This window comes from Arvicanthis niloticus, chromosome 24, assembly GCF_011762505.2.
Source record: "Arvicanthis niloticus isolate mArvNil1 chromosome 24, mArvNil1.pat.X, whole genome shotgun sequence".
Classification (NCBI taxonomy): Eukaryota; Metazoa; Chordata; class Mammalia; order Rodentia; family Muridae; genus Arvicanthis; species Arvicanthis niloticus.
The window spans coordinates 29,319,696-29,341,461 of NC_133432.1; the positions used below are offsets into that span (position 1 = coordinate 29,319,696).

General features: G+C 47.0%; 1 protein-coding gene and 1 long non-coding RNA gene across 6 annotated transcripts; one reads left to right on the forward strand and one right to left on the reverse strand.

Moving 5' to 3' along the window:
* Positions 1-11,118: 11,118 nt before the first annotated feature.
* Positions 11,119-17,551, reverse strand: LOC143438007 (putative bifunctional dTTP/UTP pyrophosphatase/methyltransferase protein). 4 transcript variants are annotated; one of them, XM_076923424.1, is made up of 8 exons: positions 17,422-17,551; positions 16,233-16,599; positions 14,391-14,579; positions 14,038-14,085; positions 13,882-13,946; positions 13,739-13,803; positions 13,512-13,614; positions 11,119-13,254 (listed from the first exon to the last, which is right to left on the reverse strand). In XM_076923424.1, exons 2-8 carry the CDS (start codon positions 16,365-16,367, stop codon positions 13,026-13,028), a joined length of 834 nt encoding a protein of 277 aa, XP_076779539.1. In that variant the 5' UTR covers positions 16,368-16,599; positions 17,422-17,551; the 3' UTR covers positions 11,119-13,025. The 4 variants fall into 4 exon arrangements, with proteins under 4 accessions (XP_076779539.1, XP_076779540.1, XP_076779542.1 ...); XM_076923425.1 differs by having other exon boundaries at positions 16,233-16,543; positions 17,422-17,535; XM_076923427.1 differs by lacking the exon at positions 17,422-17,551 and having other exon boundaries at positions 14,391-14,522.
* On the forward strand, positions 17,394-20,133 carry LOC143438008 (uncharacterized). Of its 2 annotated transcripts, XR_013107112.1 has the most exons (3): positions 17,396-17,536; positions 17,807-17,964; positions 19,608-20,133. It is a non-coding gene; the product is annotated as an uncharacterized LOC143438008 (long non-coding RNA). The 2 variants fall into 2 exon arrangements; XR_013107113.1 differs by lacking the exon at positions 17,807-17,964 and having other exon boundaries at positions 17,394-17,536.
* The last annotated feature ends 1,633 nt before the right edge of the window (positions 20,134-21,766 follow it).

Below are 21,766 nucleotides of genomic sequence, written 5' to 3' on the forward strand. Positions count from 1 at the left end.
CTCTACCTGGCTGCTCCCACAGGAGTGAAGTTATAATTTCTTAAATGGTACAAAAACTACTTTGATTTCAGATTTAAGGTTTTCTTTGGTACGAGTTTCTTATTGATATAAAAGTGAGGTTAATATTGTTACTCTCATAGGCATTGTGTCCATATAACACATTTAGGAATACAAGGCTTAGACACAGTCCTTCTTTAACCTTTTTTAACTGATTTGAGATGGTTAGCCTGTGAGTTAAGGGCCTATAGCAAATTCATGGCTCTGAGTTTACTGTTAGGGTGTTTTCTAGATTTTAATTAGAAATGGCTGAGAGGAGTTAACAGACAACAGTCCAGATTTCCTTATATAGATAGTTGGTTTTTAAAACATCAGAAGTCCACAGAATTGACATTACAAACATTTCTGTAGTAATGTTCATTTTGATTAGAGACCTGTCTGCTCCTGACAGCTTCCCTGCATTGGGTTCTAAGAAGAAATTGAGCATCTTTGGAGTTGCTCCAGTTGTGGTGAGACAGCCACTAGGCAAGAATTGCCTCTTTTCCTCTACAGACAAAATACTGTCCAGAAAAAGGACACACTTGCGGGATAGTCATCTGATTATATCTGCCAAGACAGAGTAATCAGCCCTTAATAATTCTGCATTACTAGGTCTTTCAGATAATCCTGAGCCAGAAGGCTGAAGATCACATGCTCCAATGTTTTGAAGTATAGGGACTGTTCAGGTGTTCAGAGGTCTCTATAAATTGGCTAAGTTTTAGAAGCTATGCTTTGTGCTTTCCATAATTTCAGTTAATTCAGTCATTATGGATTTCTGATGGGGTTGAAGACTTACAGTCTCATAACCAACCCAGGCTATTTACTTTGAGAGAACAGATTTGAGAAGATGGTTTTCAGCTGACATTCATTCTAAAGCCAAGAAAAAGGCCAGGTTCAGAACTAAGTCTTTCAGTTAGGAGAGATGACAGAGGTTCTGTTTAGTCAACAAAATGATGGACTGGGTATTAGGTCTATCTTGTACCTTACTGATATAAATTGGTATAGTTATGCTTTAATTGTATTTTCAGAGAAAAGTTTTTTTAATTTTAACAGGATGGGTGATATGTAGAAGGAGCTTAGTTGGGAGTAGTAAAGAGAGGAAGAGGAGGAGGAAGGAGAGGAAAAGGAGAAGGAAGAGGAGGAGCTAAGGTGGGAGGAGGAAAGAGGAGAAGGAAGAGGAGGAGCTATGGGAGAGATGGAGAATGAGAGAGAGGGACATGGAAGCTGATGTTCACTTGTCTGTAGCAGTCAAAGGTAGTTGGTATATCTAGGTTGGGTATTGGGTTACCCCTCTGATTGTAAGGGTATCTTGTTATTGATAATTACTAAATATATAAGCCTTTGGATAATCTAAGCATTAGAGTCTCATCTGTACTGAGCCCGTGTGGTTGACAAGATGGTCCAGGCACTGCCCAGCCTTGCAGAGACAGCATGGAAGATTGGCAGAGCCATCTCCCACACTGGCATCTTGTAGGTGGCAGGGCTGGTGTCTCTGGCTGGCTGTTTCTAGCTATAGCATGCATGTGGCCTCTGGCTACGTGGTTGAGCTAGGCAAAGACCCAGCAGCCTAGACAGTTGGCTTCACCACTGACCATTTTTTAAATAATTACTACAACACCTACATTGTATCGAAAATTTGTGGCACAAGCCATTCAGCTTGTAAGACAGCAATGGCCAATGATGTACATCATACATTACACAGATGATATTCTTCTAGGAGGAAACGATCCTTAGGACTTGCTTTTATGTCATAGAGATTTACAGCATGCATTAGCTGATGAAGGATTACAAATAGCTCCTGAAAAGGTACAAACTCAGGATCCTTATAATTATTTAGGCTTTAAGCTTAAAGATCAAGCCATTTGTTGCCAGAAGATAATAATCCGTAGGGACAGTTTAAAAACTTTAGATGATTTTCAAAAGCTGTTAGGTGATATCAATTTATTTGCCCCTATTTGAAGCTTACTGCAGGAGAATTGAAACCTCTATTTGATATTCTCAAAGGGAGTGCTCATCCTACCTCCCCTCGATCTTTAAATCCACGATTGTTTACAAGTCAAAAGAGCCATTGAGAAACAATTTGTTACTTACATAGATTATTCCTTGTCTCTACATTTGTTGATTTTTAATACAACTCATACACCTACAAGATTGTTATGGCAAAAGGCTGCTCTCATGTGGACACATTCAAAGATAATCCCTAAACGTAACATCCTAACATTATGAGGCAGTAGCCCATATGATTATACTTGGAAGATTACAGGCACTGACTTATTTTGGCAAAGAACCAGACATCATTATTCAGCCTTTTAATGCAGATCAGAATACTTGGTTAAAGCAACATAGTACAGATTGGTTGCTTGCTCAAATAGGATTTAATGGCATTATAGACAATTATTATCCTCCAGATAGATTGATACAATTTTTAAATGTACATAAGTTTATATTTCCTAACGTGACTTCCTTGCAGCTTTTACATGATGCTCTTTTAATCTTTACTGATGGCTTCTCTAATGGACAAGCAGTGTATCTCATAAATAATCAACAGGTAGTCATAGAGACTCATGGACACTCTGCTCAGCTGGCAGAACTGACAGCAGTTCTCTGTTGTAGTAATTATGTAAAAATGGCCACCAGTCAAGCTGACTATCTAGGCTGTAATTGTTCTGCTTAGCTAAACCACATGGCCATGTGAGTGCAGCAGCTAGAAATGACCAGCCAGAAACACCAGCCCTGCCACCCACGAGACGCCAGAATGGGAGATGGCTCTGCAAGGCTGGGCATTGCCCAGACCATCCCCATCCCATGCAGGCTTGGTACAAATGAGACTCTAATACTTAGATTATCCAAAGGCATATATATTTAGTAATCATCAATAACAAGATGCCCATACAATCAGAAGTGAACCCAATACCCAACCTAGATATACCAACTACCTTTGACTGGTGGAGACATGTGAACATCAGCCTCCATGGTCGCCTCTCTCCCATCTCTGTCTCTCTTTTAGCTCCTCCTTTTCCTTCTCCTCTTCCTCTCTTTACTCCTCCCACCTTAGCTCCTCCTACAGTTCTGAATGTGTTTCAGTCTGTAAATGATGCTTTTAATCTTTTTACTGATAGCCTATACATGGCTCAGTCTATCCCCTTGTTGGAAACTTGTGGTGTATTTTATTTCAATACACCAGCCGGATCTCTGTTTTCAGAACTACAAAACCTCATTTACCAGAAAAAAAATCCCTTTTATATTGGTCACATAAGAGCTCATTCTCGTCTTCCTGGACCTTTAGCTGCAGACAATGATCATATTGACAGAGCTTTAATAGGAGAAACCTTAATTTTGGATCCTGTTGCATTGGCTAGGCGAGATCATAATAAATTTTATCTCTTTAGTCACACCTTAAGGCTCCGACATAAGATCATTAAGGAGCAGGCTAGAATGATTGTAAAGCAATGCCCTAACTGTCTATCCTGTCCAGCGAGGCATTAAACAGGGGTCTGGGGAGATCACCTGAAAGAGAAAGTGGGGGAAACAGGCTGACCCAAAGAATGGCGATCTGTCTATAGTCTGATCAAATCACAATTTTTACTTTTTCACACAGGGGTTATATACACAAAGAGGCAGGATGTGGGGAAGGGGATGATGCAGGAATGTAAGTGTTCAGTGGGAGTAAAGATATCTTCTAGAACACAGTATCAGCTGGGTGAAGGTTCAGGGGACAGGTCACTATGACTTCACCTATGATTCACTTGTCCTTATCTAAGTCAGTACTATCCACCAAGGTCTATCTACAAGGTCTATGATGACTTAGGCTTGGCAACTTTTCACCAAAACTGCTTGTTTACAATATCTTATAGCTATCTGTTCCAGTGTTTTTCCACAGAGACCCGAGACTTTGTGTTAGCAGGCTGACTTGGGCCTTCAGTGTATAAGCAAAGCTGCCCCTGACATCTCCCACCTTCTCCAAATATAAAAAGACTGTGCGATTCCAATCTTGCAAAGGCCTGACCTCCAGTAATTAAACGGGACCTTGTAATGGCTCTGGTCCTCCTGTCATTGCTCAGTGAAGCATGAGAGCCATACCCATTCCAATGCCTTTTTCTTGGAGAGGGGATGTTTTTCACATCAACCCCTATGCAGTCAGGCTTGTCCCTCAGGGAACCCAGAAAGATATTTTTAATTTGTATATTCCTTTGCAGTGCTTAGCCTCGCAGCCTAAGTAAGAATTTAGATCGCCAGTCAGAGGGGGTTCTGGGTGGCTTCTCTCTGCTTGGTCTAGGGGCGGGAGTCCCCTTTTTTAGGTTGAGTGGAGATGTGTTTTGGGAACACCCTGGATAGAGTAACAACCTTGTCTTGAGTCTCGTAGTCCTCCATAGCTAACTTATGATAATGTATCTGAACAGGTTTTGCTATCAAATCATCTATCTGTTGTTTCAAAAAATTAGTAAGCCTATTCAGTGTCCAGAAACCAAAAGAAATAAGCAGAAGTAACCCAATTAATGGTCCCCAAATTGTAGGAAGTAGGGTCGACAACCATGGAGAGGTTGAAAACCAATTCTTGTAGTCTCTCTCTCTCTCTCTCTCTCTCTCTCTCTCTCTCTCTCTGTCTTTTCTCAACACCTTCTCTGACCTTTTTCATGCTCTCTTTAACCATCCCTGTCCTGTCTATGTAAAAGCAACATTCTTCTTAAGGACTGTACATAGTCTAGAGCTGTACACAGTCTTTTCTGTTGCAAGAGAGTAAATCAAGCCCAATAAAGTCCTTTGCAATTTTTTAAGATCACTTCAGACAGCAAAACCAGGGATTTCTTCAGATTAGTGATGTCAATCTCTAGCTGTTTGATGTCCTTCTCACTGGCCCATTGAAGGTCTGGATAGTGTAAGTCCGAAGGCCAGCATCAAGATTAGAACTTCCAACAGCAAACACCACAGTTGATTCATTTTTACCTGGAAAGTAAAAAGAAGGGAAATCTCAGGGAGATTTCTCTTCCCTGGATGTCAATTATTATTCATCTCATTTATAATTGGGCCTGACTTTGTGGGGTATCTATTTATTTCATTAATCTTTTTGGCAGCCATTTAGCTGTGTTTTCTTTGGTATCAAACAGGCATATAAATCCTTGGCCCCATATGAGTACTGGGTCCAGGCCATTTTATTTAAGGGTAAGATGGTCCTTTCACATAACTGTGGCATAATTCTTATTGGTCTTAGCATGTCAAAGGCAATCAGCAGCAGGTTTGCCATGAGCATCCAGATTTAGAAAACTGAGAATGAACAAGGCATGAGCGAGAGTATTTGTGGGAGACTCCTGGGAGTATAACTCTCTCTTTTGTTTTTAAAAGTCAATTTTTTAGAGTTCTTAGTAAAACCAGGGCAGAAGCACCAGCAGCTACTTCTCTCACACTCAGAGAGTCATGAAGATACTATTTTAAAGTTTCACAATATCTGTTTTACAATACCTTGTCTTTGAGAATTACAAGGAATTTCAGTAACATGGGTAATACCAAATTGTCAACAGAACATCTCAAATGTCTGACTGTAACAGTCTGTTTTGTTTATTTTAATATAAGGAATACCAAGTATAAAAAGATAATATAGGCAATAAATAATTAAAATTTTAATTGTGTTTGTTGTTAAAGTAATTGTAACTAGAAAGCCTAAAAAGGTGTCAAATCACATATACATATTTTAATTTTCTAAAATAGATAATGAGTAACATCTACTTACCATAATTGATTAGATATAAGTCCTCAAGTAGTAACAGTATTATGAAAAAAAATTGAGAATACTAAAAACAAATTTTGTAACTTATACACTCTTTAAAAATATCAAATTGTTGTCTCAGGCTATTATTATTAAACATAGATCCATGAAGATGCACTGTCTTGTGGTGATGTTATATAGACAGATAGATGACTTTTAAAATCAATGATCTTCAAAAAAAATTTTTTAAATTATATCTATGATTATTAAGCTCTTTTATAACAAGACTATTACTAGGCCTTTTTTTCTGAGTGTAATAAGAATTTTGTCAGTCTCTCAAATAACATCAGTTAATTGTTTTTTTAAAGATTTATTTATTTTTATTTATATGAGTACACTGCAGCTGTGTTCAGGCACACACCAGAAGAGGGCACTGGATCTCATTACAGATGGTTGTGAGCCACCATGTGGTTGCTGGGAATTGAACTCAGAACCTCTGGAAGAGCAATCAGTGCTCTTAACCACTGAGCCATCACTCCAGCCCTGTTTTTAGATAATAACCAGACTTCTTTCCACTCAGAGCACATTCTAGGAGGTTATAAAACAATTTGCCAAAGATCAATAAAAAGGAACTAAAATTTTACCATAGGTGTTAGGACAGAAAATAAAATATTGTCCGGGCTCATCTACACAAGTCTTCATTGATAACCCAGTTATAGTTCTAAACCCTGAGTAAACCTGTGGAGCTACACAGGTAATAGATAAGGTTAGCCACACAATCACTTTCAACAAATATGTATATAAACATTTAACATTATAAACCTTTATCTCAATTTAATTTTTGGTATAAACTTGTAATGAACTTTGTAACATGTGATCATACACTAAAAAATATATGAAAACTGAGGACAAAAGGATAAGAGGGCAAATATAATGGAGAAATAAAACAGAACTTTTTGTCTTTTTTTACTTAGAATATAAAATGGAACTTTTTTCCTTTTCTCAAATAAAATAGAAGTTTTCTTTGTACCTTTTCTTTAGATAGCTTTCATAGAAAACCTTTTTTACACCTAATAACAAACTCTTTAATAACATTTAAGTGGCCTCAGACTAGCAGGCATAAGTTAGAGCCCAGCAGTTTTTGTGGAGAATGCTGGTTTACATGACATGAATACAGTGTGAGTACCTGCAAGGGGTGTGTGACGAGGTACTGCAGGGGGAGGACCCAAATTGTCCACATCTGAGTCCCCCGTGAAGCAAAACTGATTGCATAGAGGTTGGTGATAATTTCTTGTGTCCCTAAGAGGTTGTCTAGGACCCTTGATATCCTACAAAGCCCACGAGATATTTAACCCTCTCCTCCCCAAAAAGACACCATTTCTAATGATAATGGGAGGATCAGGTCAATCTTCCCACCTCTGGTCAATGCCCGGTTATTTATCAATGAGATTTGCAAATGTCTGCTTTCTCAGACCAGTCCCTTTAAAAATTGTTTAAAAAAAAAAAAAAAGAAAGAAAGAAAGAAAGAAAGAAAGAAAGAAAGAAAGAAAAGAGATGCGGGGAGCCAAGACTTCCTTCTTCCTGAGAACAAATGTCAGCCTGAGTTTAAAAAAAAAAAAAAAAGACCTTATTGGCTTCCCTGCCTGAGAGAGAAAATTAGCAACTTGAGCCTAACAAATGTTTTATTGCCCTCTTGCTCATGAGGAAGTGGTTTGGGCAAAAAAAAAAAAAAAAAAAAAAAAAAAAAATGTTAAGGACTTAAAAACTGGCATAGCCAATCCCCATGGTTTACCACGTTCGTTGGTATCCTCCCTGATAGGGCCCCTCCTTGTTCTCCTCCTATTACTCACTCTAGGACCCTGCGTCCTAAATCAATCAGTAGCTTTTGTCACAGAAAGGGTGAACACAGTACAAATATTGATACTCAGACAACAATATCAGTCTATATGTCACAGGGGCTTGCAGATGAATCTAGTGATACTACAAATAAAGGTTCTAAGGAGCCGTTGGACCCGTTGGTGGAAGGACAAGGAGGAGGAAAACATGGCTTAGAAAACTGCAGGTTTTAAGGGATCTCATAGCTGGGGAATAGAGTAGTACAATGGTAAATCTGCCCAATCCAAGGCTTGCAGTTTATAATCATAAATATTGAGTTGTGTTTTCCTTGACTGGATGTGTTTGGGTCAGAGATTCACCACAACAGTTCTAAGATTAGAAACTTACATAAAAGGAAAAAAATTGGGGAATTAAAAATAGAAAAATCTAAGTTGACCCCTTGAACCCTACTCTTAAAAGCAAAGACATAAAAATCAGTAAGTCAAACACTGTGGTGCCTCAGTACCAGGAAATTAGCTGACCACTCGAATAGATGGCCCTAACTAGCAGCCCTGAGACAAATGGTGCCAGGACGCTATGGGCTTGAGATAAGCCTGACTCACTTTGAACCGGAGCTCATGATAGAGTGTAGCTAGTCTGAAATAGCCAATTATAAAGTGACTCGCCATCCATCTTAAGGGTTTGAGACCAAACACATCTTCCCTCCTTCCCCCTCTTCCCTAACTCCACCTGGTTTGTGGATTCTTCCTATATAAGCTGTAAGAACTCGTTGCTGGGCTGCTGGTTTCCTCTACCCCTACATGGGCTAGAAGTGAAGGAGGCCCTAGCATGCTAGTTTTGAGTAAACCTCTTGCTATTGCATCAAGCCATGTTTCTCATGAGTGATTTGGGTTGAGTCTGCAGTTCTCCACGGATCATGAGGTCCTTTTGGTTGAGCTTTACAATATCCATGACTAATGTATAAATACCCCAGATTTCCCTTCAATAAAGGAGACAAGAGCTGTCTCGTCTCCATTCTTCGAGTCTCTTCCCCTTCATCCCCACTCTCTCTCTCTCTTGCTAGACCCTGACCCGTGGACTGGAGCAGCAGCTTGGGCTGGAACATTTTGGCACTCAACAAGAGGCAGCGAGAACGAGAGACCCAGTGAGGGATGTTACTGGAAGAAGGGTAGACTGACAATTCAGAAGTGAAACAAAGGTGATTGCTGCAGGAATCTGCTGCCTTGAGAAAGGTAAGTCATGATAATGAAAATGGGGCAAGAAATAAGTCAGACTGAACTCAACTCTCTGTTTTTGTTTTGTTGTTTGCTGCTCATGTGTGTTAATTGTCTGCTTTTGTTTCGTTGTTTGAATGCTGTCTTTCATGTTCAAAATAAAAAGGTGGTTGTAGATCCCAGAAAGGAGTTACAGGACAAAATCTCTATTCTTAAACAACAAATAGAGTTAGAAGAAGAATATCAGGAGTTAATTAATCAGCTACAAAAATTAAAGACAGGGAAGAGGTCTTGAGAGGGCAAGGAAAATCCCCCGGGTTCTCAGGTTCCTCAACCCAGAGTCCACAGACTCTAGCTTTTGTTTAGTCACAGATCACCCAGAGGAGGAAGACGCTGAGGCTTTCCCTGTATCAGAGACCAGAGATGCTCAAGGGGTTGCTTGGAGACATCACACAGGGTTTAATTTTCAAATTATTAAACAATTAAAAGATGCAGTGTCACAATACAGTGCCACTTGTCCCTTTATTCTTGCAATTTTAGAGTCTGCTGCAGAGGAGTGGCTGACTCATAGTGGTTGGAATACGTTAGTGAGAGCAGTTCTTAGTGGTGGAGACTATCTTATTTGGAAATCAGAGTATCATGAGAATTGTAAAGAAACAGCTAGGAGAAACATTCCGGCAGGCAATGGTTCGTCCTTTGATGCCTTAGTAGGAGAAGGGCAATTTGCTTCTAGTGATAACCAAATACAATATGATCCAGGTTTATATGCTCAAATTCAAAATGCAGCCTTGAAGGCTTGGCATAAACTCCCAGCAAAGGGAGACCCTGGTGCATCTTTGACAGCAGTCAGACAAGGGCCTGATGAACGATTTTCTGATTTTGTTCATCGATTAACGACAACAGCAAGGAGGACTTTTGGTAATGCAGAGGCAGGTGTAAATTATGTGAAACAACTTGCATATGAAAATGCCAGTCCTGCCTGCCAAGTGGCCATTAGACCTTACAGGAAAAAGACAGACCTTACAGGGTATATCAGACTCTGTTCTGACATAGGACCCTCCTACCAACAGGGCTTAGCTATGGCAGCTGCCATGCAAGGAAAATCAGTAAGAGATTTTTTGGCAAATAGAGACAGAAAGGCATGTTTTAAATGTGGCAAGCCTAGACACTTTGCAAAGATTGCAAGGCAGAAAATGAGTAAAGCCAGAGACAGCCCAGAAAACAACCTGGGCTCTGTCCACTTTGCAAACATGGAAGGCATTGGGCTAGTGAATGTAGGTCCAAAAGAGATAACAGTCAAGGAAACACCCTTTCCCATAATCAGGGAAATGAGAACAGGGCCCAGCTCCAGGCCCTGAACCAACACAAGCCAAAACAAGCTTATGTTTCATACCAGCAAACAACAATCCCTTTCAGAACTTAGTCGAGCAACACCAGGAATCACAGGACTGGACCTCAGTTCTGCTACCCACACAGTATTGACCCCAGAAATGGGACTTCAGGCCTTACCCACCGGAGTGTTTGGACCACTCTATCCAAATGTGTTTGGCCTGATAGTGGGAAGAAGCAGTACTACTATGCAGGAACTACAAATTTTTCCTGGAGTAATAGACCTAATGATTATCAGGGTGAGATTAAAATAATGTCCACGGCAATTCAGAATATAGTCACCATTCCTACAGGAAAGAGGATAGCTCAACTACTGTTACTTCCATTGTACCCTACTAATCACAAATATAAGAATCCTAAAAGAGGGGATCAAGGCTTTGGTTCCTCTGATGCATAGTGGGTACAGCCTATAGTTAAATAAAAACCTATGGTGACACTATGGCTGGATGGAAAGGCATTCCAAGGCTTGGTTGACACAGGAGCTGATGTGACTATCCTAAAACAAATCGATTGGCCTGCCACCTGGCCTCTGACCCCAACCTTAAACAATTTAAGGGGTATTGGACAAAGTCAAAACCCACAACAAAGCTCTAAGGTGCTGATGTGGAAAAATAAAGAAGGAAATACAGGAAATATAGAACCCTGTCATCTCAGGCCTCCCCATTAATCTCTGGGGCCGAGATATGATATCCTAGTTGGGATTGATTATGTGCAGCCCTAACGAAGTCTGAAGGAAAATCCGCTACAGATAGATTCTGGCATCCTGGTATCAAAAAAATTTTTACAACAGTTCGCTGGAAAGACCCATTAATTGGAACCTGGAATGGGCCAGATCCAGTGCTTATCTTGGGAAGTGGTTCTGTCTGCATATGTTCCCAAAGTGCAGATGCTGCACACTGGCTGCCAGAGAGACTGATTAAACAAATAGACAACAATAACAAATCCAGGGAGGAGAAACCCCCTGAGGAGCGTATTTTTTTTCTTTGCAGAAAACATGAAGGCCTTCAAATTGGAACAGATCAACCAACAAATCTGACTTGGGAAGTTTTCAATGTGAAAGGAGTCATCACCACCCGTACCTCCTGGGTGGCTCTATTGGGCTCTTGGTTCCCCAACTTATGACTTAGTGGGGTACCCTTAAGAGTGTTGCTTTTGCACCAACCATTCAGGCATTGTTAAGGCTCTTGTCTCCGGGTTCATGATGTTCAACTGACTGATGGCTTTTGTACAACAACGGATAGATGCTATTCAAATGAAACCCATACAGGTCCGTTATTACAGGCTGGAAGTAGGGGACTCTGAAACCTCTGTCATCAAGACAAATGAGGATTAACCCCTAACTTATGCGCTAATCTGGATAGTCAATGACAGGTAAGTGAACATACAGAGACCCTTGCCCCTAAAAAGGGAGGCCTCACCATCCTAAGACAGGAGCTCAACCAATGGCTGTTGAGTATCCAAAGACGGGAAAGGGAGGCTGGGGTCCTTTGTTCCAACTTAAGGCAGGCACAGTTTCTGTAAGTTTTCCCAGCCTTCCCTTTTGAAAAAAAAAATTAAAAAATGGGACCTGTGGGGAGCTGACGGAAGGCGGATATCAGCTTTGCAGCCATCTTGAGCCATATACCCCAACCAGAGTCTTGATTACAACAGCTGAGCACACCCTGATAACATCTTGCTTTTCCCACATATCTTCTTGCTGTTTAGTGCCCCGGGCTGCAAGGCGCACGGTGCATGTGATATCCACTCTAGTGTATAAAGACCACGGACGTCCCTTCAATAAAGCAGACAAGAGACTCCATCAGAACCTCTGTCTTGTCTCCATTCTTCGCCCCCACTCTCTCTCTTGCTAGACCCTGACCCCCGAACCAGAGCAGCAGCTCGGGCTGGACATCTGATACAGATTTGTTATGGCATCTTCTTGGGGTCCTGGCAATCTAGCACAGCGACTGTCCCACACTCTCTCCAGTCTCCATCTCGGCGTCGGCCCGAGAGGCCTCGCGCCCAGTCTGGATGTCACTCGTTATGCAGGATCTGGAAAGCTGAGATATTCACACGTCTGTAGTGACACTTGCTCAGGCTTCCTCTTTGCTTCTTCACACAGAAGCCTCTAGAAATGTAACTGATCGTTGCTCCCAATCCTTCAACACCATGGGATCACCTAAGGTCGTCAGGACCGACCAGGGCCGGCCTGTACTGGAAACACCCTGACATCACTTGGTACAGAACTTGGTACTGAACATAAAGCTGTGATGTCTTACAACCCGGCGGGACAAGGAATTGCTGAACGTGCACCTCGTGCTCAAACGCTGGCTCCTAAAGACTAAACGGGGGCGGGGGGGTCACACCCACAGCCCCAGCAGCGCTCGCGCTGTCGCGTTCGTGTTCACTTTCTGCCGACTGATGCTCACGGCCGGTCTGCGCCGGTCTGCGGCGGATCCGCTGGGCTCCGGTCACTGCCGCTCACTTGCCAGGGTCACATGGAGAGAACCCTAACTAATACACGGGGTGTCCCGACCCTTTATTGTCTTTATTGAGCATCTCTGACCTGTGACCCCAGGGGCGGGGACACGTGCAGGTCACACAGGCTGTGACCCCTGATCCCCGACCCCTCCCGGGTACCCAGGCCTGACCCTGTCCATAAGGAACAGGGAAACGGGAATAAGAAGTGACATCACAGCAGGGGGCGTGTCCACCTGAGGCCTGCTCCTGAGACCTGACCCCAGGCTGGGGTCACCTGTGACAGCATTTCCTGTGTCATCGATGCTTCCTGCTCTGCACTTACGATGTCACTTCCCATCCAGTGATGTCACTTCCTGTCCACGACGCGATCACTCTCTTCTCCGGCGATGTCATGTCCTATCTCCAACATCACCCCTGCCTGCAGTGATATCACTTCTTCTGTTGACATCACTTCCCATCCCCGCCGATGTCACTTCCTGTCCCGGCCCCAGCAGCAGCCTCGTAAGCTCGCGACACACACGGTTGAGCGGGAACCCGACTACGTTGAGGACGTCACCACACACACGCTCAGCCAGCACTGCGCCCCGGGCCTGCAGCGCATATGCCCCGGCCTTGTCCCTGGGGGCGGGGTGTGGAGGGCAGGGGGTCACGGCTGAGGTCAAAGGTCATGGGTTAGGTCATGGACAGGGGTCATGGAGTCGTGGGCAGGGTCAGGGTATCACAGTTGTGGTCATGGGGTCACGGGCAGGATCAGATCAAGGGTCAGGACTGGGGTCAAAGGTCATGGGTGTAGCTGGGCTGGATCCTGGTCAGGGGTTATGGGGGTGGTCGTGGGTTTGGTCATGGCCATGGTCAGGGGCGGGGCCGGGGCTCACATGGGCTCGCCGGTCTCCACGTACTCGCGCACGAGGTCGTCTGACAGCGGGGAGAACGTCACTCGCGTCTCCTCGTGGAAGGCGAGCACTTCCTGGGTAGGGCCTGTGGGTGTGGTCAGCCTGGGGTGGGTGGGGTCACTGGGAATCATCGTGACCTCTAACCCCACCCACCGGAGGACATCATGTGCGCGACCCCTGACCTCTCATGATCCGGAATCCCCACCCACCTGCACCATGGCGCCGGACAACAATGGCAACACCTGTGATGACGCCATGCTCCTTTCCACTCAGCCTGGGGGACGGGCCGAGGTCAGTGAGGGGGTCAGGGGTCGGCCCCGCCCCAAACCCGCCCCCAGTAGGCCCTGCCCACCTGCGTAGCATCCGTACTGCGTCCTCCTGGTCAGCCGGCTTCTCCAGGATCAGCCCGTCCACGGCCTGTAGGGGGGCGGGGGGATTGCGGGCCTATTTCGTGCCCTGGCCTACTGCGTGCTGGGGTCAGGCCTACTGCGTGCAGGGGTTGACTCACCACGACAGTGTCAGCGCCGATGACGACGTATGGGGTCTCGGGGTCATCCTGGGGGGTGGGTCCAGGGATGATGTCACTTCCTGTGTTAACCCTGCCACCCCCCCTCTTCCTGCTCACGTTTCTTGGTCAACTTCATAATAATTGCTCATTTAAATAAAAACATAATTATTTTAAGCCCCGCCTCCTGCAGCCCCGCCCATCAACCTGGACCCCACCCCTCACATTGAAGCACCGCCCCCAACAGAGCCATGACCCCCAAGACCCTGCCCTCTCTCTGCTTGATCAGCTCCATAGTAGTTATTCAGTTAAATAAAAAGAATGCAATCATTTTTAAACCTGGCCCCGCCCCAGACCTGGAAGACCCGGGCCGCCACCTCCAGCGCTTTGCCCCTCGCTGTCTCGCGCGCGTAGTCCTGGGCCCGGGGCAGCGCGGCCTTGCTGAGTGACTCCTCGAAGGCAGGTGGGATGACCTCGAAGGACACGCCCTGGGGAGTGGGGCAGGGCCCGGTCGGTGCCTGATGGGTTGTGACAGCCTGGGCTGTCTGTGGGGTGTGTGTGATAGAGAGAGAGAAGGGGGGTAGGGAGAGGGAGGCTGGGTAGCCTGGGCTACATTAAAAGAGACATGGGCCTGACTTTGCTATGTGGGATAGCCTGGGCTGAGTAAAGATTAAACTGGGGACAGCCTGGGCTACGTGTCTATATACATGTAAATATATTGGCAAGGTAACCTGGGCTATGGGGAGGGAGGAGTGGGGAAGCCTGGGGTATGTGGAGAGAGAAACAATGTGAGCCTGACTTCTTATGTGGGACAAGCCTGGGGTACATGGATGGAGACGTGGGATAGCCTGGGCTGAGTTGGGATTAAACTCCGGGGACAGCCTGAACTCCACGAAGAAAACATGGGAGACCCTGGGCTACGTGGACAGATGGGTAGGACAGCCTGGGGTAGGTGGAGATGAATGAGGGTTATCCTGGGCTATGTAGATTAAAGTGTAGGATGGCCTGGGCTGTCCTGCCTCTCACTGCCTGTCAATCATCCGCAGGAGAGGCCCACAAACCATCGCCATGTGTGAAGAACTGGGACAGCCTGGGCTACAGGGATTGGAGAAGTGTCACAGCCTGGGCTACAAGCACAGAGACCTGGGACAGCTGGGGCCATGCTGGTTGAGACGTAGGGTAGCCTGTGCTAATGGAGGATGCTATGGGGCAGCCTGGGCTACAAGGAAGCTAGCAGGACAGCCCGGGGGGTATCTTGAGAGAAACCTGGGTCAGCCTGGGATACGATTAGAGTGACTTGGGACAGCACTGTCTATACTGGGTTCTGTGCAAGGCTGATGTGGGCCAGCCTGGGCTACGTGGAGAAGCTTGCACGACAGCTGGGGATGTGTGGAGAGACATCCGAGGTAGCCTAGGCTATGTGCTGGGGTGGGGAAATGGGACATGGTACAGGCTGTGCTGTGACAGGGGCATGGGTCAGCCTGGCCTACTCATGGGATGGAGCAAGACAGTCTCAGAGGAAGCTGTTGGGCAGCCTGGGCTACGTGGAGAGGGGGGAAATCCTCGGGTTATGTGTCAGGGATAGAGGGAACAAGCAGGACCTGGCATAGTCTTGGCTACTTGTATGGGACGTAGGAAAGCCTGGGCTACAGGGAGACGCTTGCTGGACCACCCTGGCAACTTGTTCTGTGTTTTCCTCTGTGTAGCCAAGGCTGCCCCATTTCTTTCTCCCTGTAGCCTAGGCTGTCTCACCTCTTGGTTGCTCTGCTCATTGCCTAGGCTACCCACATCTCTCAGGCTGACATCTCAATCCACATTACCCCAGGCTTTGTCGTTTCTCCCTCCCTGTAGCCCAGGCTGTCCTATGGAGTGAAGGGTGGGACAGCCTGGGCTTCAAGGAGAGACACAAGGGATAGCCTTTGCTACAAAGGGAAAAGACCCAGGGTCCGCAGACCTGGGACAGCCTGTGACAAGTGGAGAAAGACATGGGGTAGCCTGGGCTAGGTGAAGAGACACAGAGTATGGCCAGGTGTATGCAGGCGTGGAGGGGGTAGTGGGGATAGCCTGGGCTATGTGCAGCCAGGCGTGGGATAGCTTGGGCTACACTCGGTCACACGAGGGCACGCCCACACCCCTCAGTCACAGAAAGCCCCGCCCCGTAACCCGGAAGTGACCCCGCGGAGGCCCGGCTCCCTCACCGTGAGCCCGAAGATCTCCCTCCGCCGCGGCGACGCGCTGGCCAGGATCACGCGGAAGCCGCGCAGGAGCGGCGCGGGCGGGGCCAGCGCCAGGCTGGGGGCGGGGCCGCGGGTGACGTCGCCGGGGTCGCACATGACGCCGGCGGGGTCGCGGAGAAGACGCGGGGTAGAAGACGCGCAGCCCGCGGCCACGACAGGAACCACCGCGTCCCCGCAGCTTTCCGGCTCTGGCCCAGGCCGCGCCTCTTCCGGCCGCGCACCGGAAGTCCTGCCCTCGCGTGTCAGTCACCCTCAGCCCCGCCCTCACAAACCTTGGTCCCAGGCACCATGGGAAGATGGAAGAGGTCAAAGGTTACGCCATCTGCACCTGTCACTCGACCATAGACGTCACTGTTACCTCACGTCAGTCAGCGCCCAAGCTCCGCCCACCACCGAGTTCAAGCTCGGGGGCGGGCTCTGCCGTCCTGATTGACAGCTCGGTGCCCCGAATGACCCCCGTGACCCCTCCGCCCCCTCCCGTCCCGGTGATGTCACAGGGCTGGGGAAGACCCCGGAAACGCCCTCATGAGGAACGAAAAACCGCCAGCCACAACCACCCCCCCCACCTGCGGTTCACGAGGGTGAAAACGCGGCTGTCAGTCAACCCGTGGCCACGCCCCCAGTCATCATCGGCCCCTCCCTCAGCATGAGAACACTTCTCTGTCAAAAAACTGTGGCTGTCAAACAATCCGCACATGCAGCTGTCAGTCAACCCGGCGCCACGCCCCCAGCACTCAGTCTACTTAAAACGCCCAACCACTTGTCTTGCCACGCCCACATTTCAGACTCCACCGCCCACATCGTAAGACCCCACCCTCATCCCATTGAAACCACTCCCACAGACCTGACCACGCCCCCTCGGGCTCTTCAATGGTCACTCAAGGAACCCAGACCACGCCCTGTCCGCCCAGGGCCCCGCCCCTTCTGTTTAAGCTACGCCCCCAGCACAGACACAGAGGAGGAAGTTATTTAATTACAGAACTTGAGTGGAAACTTTCTGGAGCGAGAAGGCTGCAGAAACTTGTCACCACTAGGTGTTGCCAGAGAACGGTCTCATCGACCAAGCGAGCCGGAACAGATCGCTCGCGGCCGCCGCTGCCGCAATCCCTCCCTCCGACTAGGGTCCTCCCTAGCGCAGGGGGACACTCACCCACGCACGACGGAGCAGAGGACCCACTGCTTCTCCCGAGTGACACAAACGGTCCCCGTCGTCCCGCGCGAACACAGCGAACGGGGGCGACCGCCTCAGGCACCCGAAACCGAAAGTGGGTCAGGGAGCGAGGGAGGGAGAGAGGGAGGGAAGGAGGGAGCCCTGGAAGCAGGCGACATCGGTCTCTAAGTGAAAGTACCTGACTAACGAATAGGTCAAGGAACAGCCACAATCAGAGGAAGGGAAGCACAATCAGGGGGAGGGAGAGCATCCAAACGCGGGGTGTGTGTGTGTGTGTGTGTGTGTGTGTGTGTGTGTGTGTGTGTTGGTTTGTCCCAAGTTTGATTGTTATTTGTTTCTATATAGCTGTTCTCTTTCTATCAAGACAGGATCCATCTCTCTAAATAACCCAGCCCTGCCCTTGAACTGACTATGGAGAACAGGTCAGCTGTGATCTCTGAGCATCGACCACCACCTTGTCTGCCTATCTCCAGCTCCGGCTGGCTGGAGTTACTGAGTTTATGCAGTCCACAGTTTAGCGAGGCAAGCAGGGGCACACCTGGGGTCTGAGAGCATGTTAGATCAGGAATGGGGGGGGGGGACTGATAACTGATCAAAGAATCAGTAACTCTGCAGGATAGGGTTGGGCATTAGTCACCTTCATAGGTGGTTACAAATAGAATAGATAGCCAGTCACATTGAGAAGATGGCTAAAGAGAACCAGTCAAGCCTCTCTCACACATTTAATCCCAGGACTTGGGAGGCAGAGGCAGGTGGATTTCTGAGTTCAAGGCCAGCCTGGTCTACAGAGTGAGTTCCAGGACAGCCAGAGAAACCCTGTCTCAAAAAACAAACAAACAAACAAACAAAACAAAAACAACAAAAAAATTGAATAAAAGAAAAGACACATCATAAGCACGGATTTTCCGCAAAAAGCTGAAAAGAGCCGACTTTGGAAAGCAGCGTGGAAGGTGACATATGGATGGCAGCCATCTTGGCTGCTGACTGACCTCATCAAGATGGAGGCGCCGGCCTTGGAGAGAAATTTCACCACCATCTCAGTCTGTAACCAACCGTGTAGCATAAACAACAGTCCACAAACACTTGATAGTAAAATAATTTCCTGGAGCACATTTATGGTTCTACTTATCTTGAGAAAGACACACAATCAAAGCTGAAATACAATCAGTCTAAAACTCTTCAATAAAACCCAACTGGCCTTCCTTATCAAAATTCTACAGACAGTAGGACTAAGCAAATCATGTCTCTCGCTACTAAAAGACAAAATATTTTGTTTTGGTTATTTCATTTCTGGAAAGGGGTCCTCTTTGTTTAGCCTTGGCTTTCCAGGAACTTGGTCTGTAGACTGGGCTAGCCTCAAATGTACAGTGATCCACCTCTCTCTGCCACCACCACCGCCTAAGAAAGCTAGAATCATAACAAAAAGATGAGAATCTTAGCCCGTCATAGTGGTGTACAACTTTAATCCCAGCATTTGAGAAGTAGAGGCAGGCTCTTACAGGTTTGAGGCCAGCCTGGTCTATACAGGCTTTTACAGGTTTGAGGCCAGCCTGGTCTATAAAGTGTGTTGTTGAGCATAAGCCTCGCCTCTAACCTGACCTCAGGGTCCTAAAGAGCTTTACTTACTTAGAGACCTACTGTCCAAAGAGTTGCCCTAGAAGAAAGCAGCCTTAGCTGCCTCTCCACTGGTGGGGTGCCATCTGGGCCAGTGGGACAGGGATCAGCTTCTGCTGTTCCTCCCTGCTCCCCACACACCTGACTGTAGCCTTCCTGGCTCGCTGACTGCCCATAGCCTTCCATGACTACTAACGTCCTTCCTATTTCCTGATGGCTACCTGTGGCTAACTTCCTAAGAGATCACTAATAGGTACCTCCTCCCGTGCCACAGTTCAGACATGCCTGCCTTTGCACCCCCTCCATGAGAACTCATATTAAATCATCCAGAATAGTGTGTCTTCATGGTCCTGACAGTGCCACTGATGGAGTCCCACTTTCTTTCCTGTGCTGGTCTTAAACTTCTGGGTTTCTGTGAAGCTCGCCTTAGCTTTTCAAGAAGCTAGGACTTCAGGCAAGCCTGGTTGTTCATTTTAAAGAAGGAAGTGAGGCCTTGAGAGCCCAGCTAATTTGTTGTGGTTGGTAATGCATTTGTGTACTTGCTTTGCCAGAGTTAACTTCTGAAGCACTTCAGACAATGAGAACATGCCAAGGAGCAGAGACAAGAGGCCCTGGAGCTTCCATTAGACTGAGGAAGAATGAGGAGGTGACCTGTTGGTTGTGGAAATTGGGACACGAAGTCATCAAGGTCGCCCAGAGGGGGCTGCTGAGGCAAAGCATTGGTGTCAGTTTGTGAAGATCATGCAGAATCGTGCTGGAAGGGTGAGGGGACATTGCTTCATGTTGAGAACTGTGGGTTCTAGAGGCAAGAAGTGGAAGGAGGTGTCTCAGGGATCCAGAGGAGACCCTGAGTGAAAGAGGAGGTTGGGTGCCAATGAAGCTTTGCATTCTGTTTTTTGTCTACTCACTAAGAATGGACAATGGCCTTTCTATGGGGCCAGAGCCCAAGTGGCAGAATTGACCACACTTTTTATTGTCTTTAAAGCTCTTGAAAGTCTGCTGGAGCATTATGGTTTTGCTATATAAGCCCATGTCATTTCACTCATTTTTAGTAAAGGCTGCTACTACAAACATGAAGACCTTTGTGCATATTTCTTTGTAGAGGAATGACAGAATTCTGCACTTGTTAATAGATCACAGACACCAGCAGCTTACTTTTTTTATTGAAGGGAAATCTGGGGTATTTATACACTTTTACCATGCCCCTTGTAGGCACGTGGATATGACATAAGCCTTGGAGGCGTGGCTAGCATGTGGATAGCTGCTTTCTAGCCGCTTTCTGCTAAAGGTCGGCTCCCAGCAGCTGGAGTGTCCTGGAGCAGGTACACAGAGGAACAAGTGCACTCCAGGGAGGCACACACTGGGCAGGTGCGCATTAGTAAGGCTCACTGAACCATGGGAACAGCAATAGGCCACCCTAAATGTCCTCTGCTGACACGTTACACTGCTACTGACTAAGGGTACAGGATATGGCCAACATTCCTCAAACACTTCAGAGTGCCTGTCAGTTAAAGCCCCCACTGGAAAGCCCTCGGAGGCAAATAAAGTTCCAGCCAGCATCCCTGTGTTCTCCAAGAACAAGTGCATTAGAAACTACCCGGACTCTGCAAATCTTTGGTCATGCATTCATTGATCCTCCAGCAGGGGGCTCCTTGTTCAGATTCTGAGAGCTGTGCTTCTAAAAGCAGGGCCCTGCTTACCTAATGATGAAATGGACTCAGAAATCACTGTATTTGCAGAGGGGTCTGAGGCAAGGGCAATGGGTTCAGGCAGGTCTGCAGGCAGGGTGTGAACCCTTACTTAGCATCTCAGGAGCTCAAATGTAGCCCTTGGCACAGGAATAAAATGGCTTCCTGCTCAGCAAGCTGCCCAGGACCAGCTTATGAACAGAAGTCAGCATGACTGCTAAGCTCATGTGACACTCCAGTAGGCCACAGCCAGCAGCTACACTCCCTGGACACCAGGATACTCTGTCTGCCCTCTGCTTCATTCCATCCTTGCAGGGGGCGCTTCCTCCATGAGAAAGCACTAGTGCCTGAGGCTGGCGGACATATAAATAGGAGGAGTTGGATGACATGAAAAGAGTGTGTAGTTCTTTAAGTCCTGTGCCCAATATGGGGCTCCAGTTCTCTCATCCAAGGATCAAGAAATCCAGTTCCTACACGTTTATTACCAGTAGTCTGCCCTCTACAAACACTTTATTTTTGACAGTTTTATACATGTATATATCTTGATCATAGCCACCCCCAATTCCACCCAGCACGTCCCTCTCATCTTCACAGCTTTTGTCTGTTTCTTTTGGATTCCAGAAGTCCCATCGCATCACACTGAGGAGTCGGGAGCACTGGCTCATTCCACAACACACTGGGCGTCTTACTCAGATTAACCGCTCTGCTGTGCTGAATGAACTGGTGTGGGGTTCAGAGAGGCCTCATGCAGAAGCCCCACCTGTACCTGCTGCAGTCTCTCCCTTTGCTCCTGGTCCTGAGCAGGGATGTGGGAGAACTTGCCTGGATGACTGGGTCTGCCCTTCAGAGGACGCCTTCCTTCCTAGACCAGACTCGGGAGGGACAGCAGATTTTTATTTGGGTTGGGAGTTGGGGACATGACTGAGAGGAACGTTGGGGCTGAGAAGAGAAGCTGTGGTCAGCCCTGTGCTGACATATGGTGCTTTTAGGGAAGGATGAGGAGGAGAAGCCCCTGGCTTGAG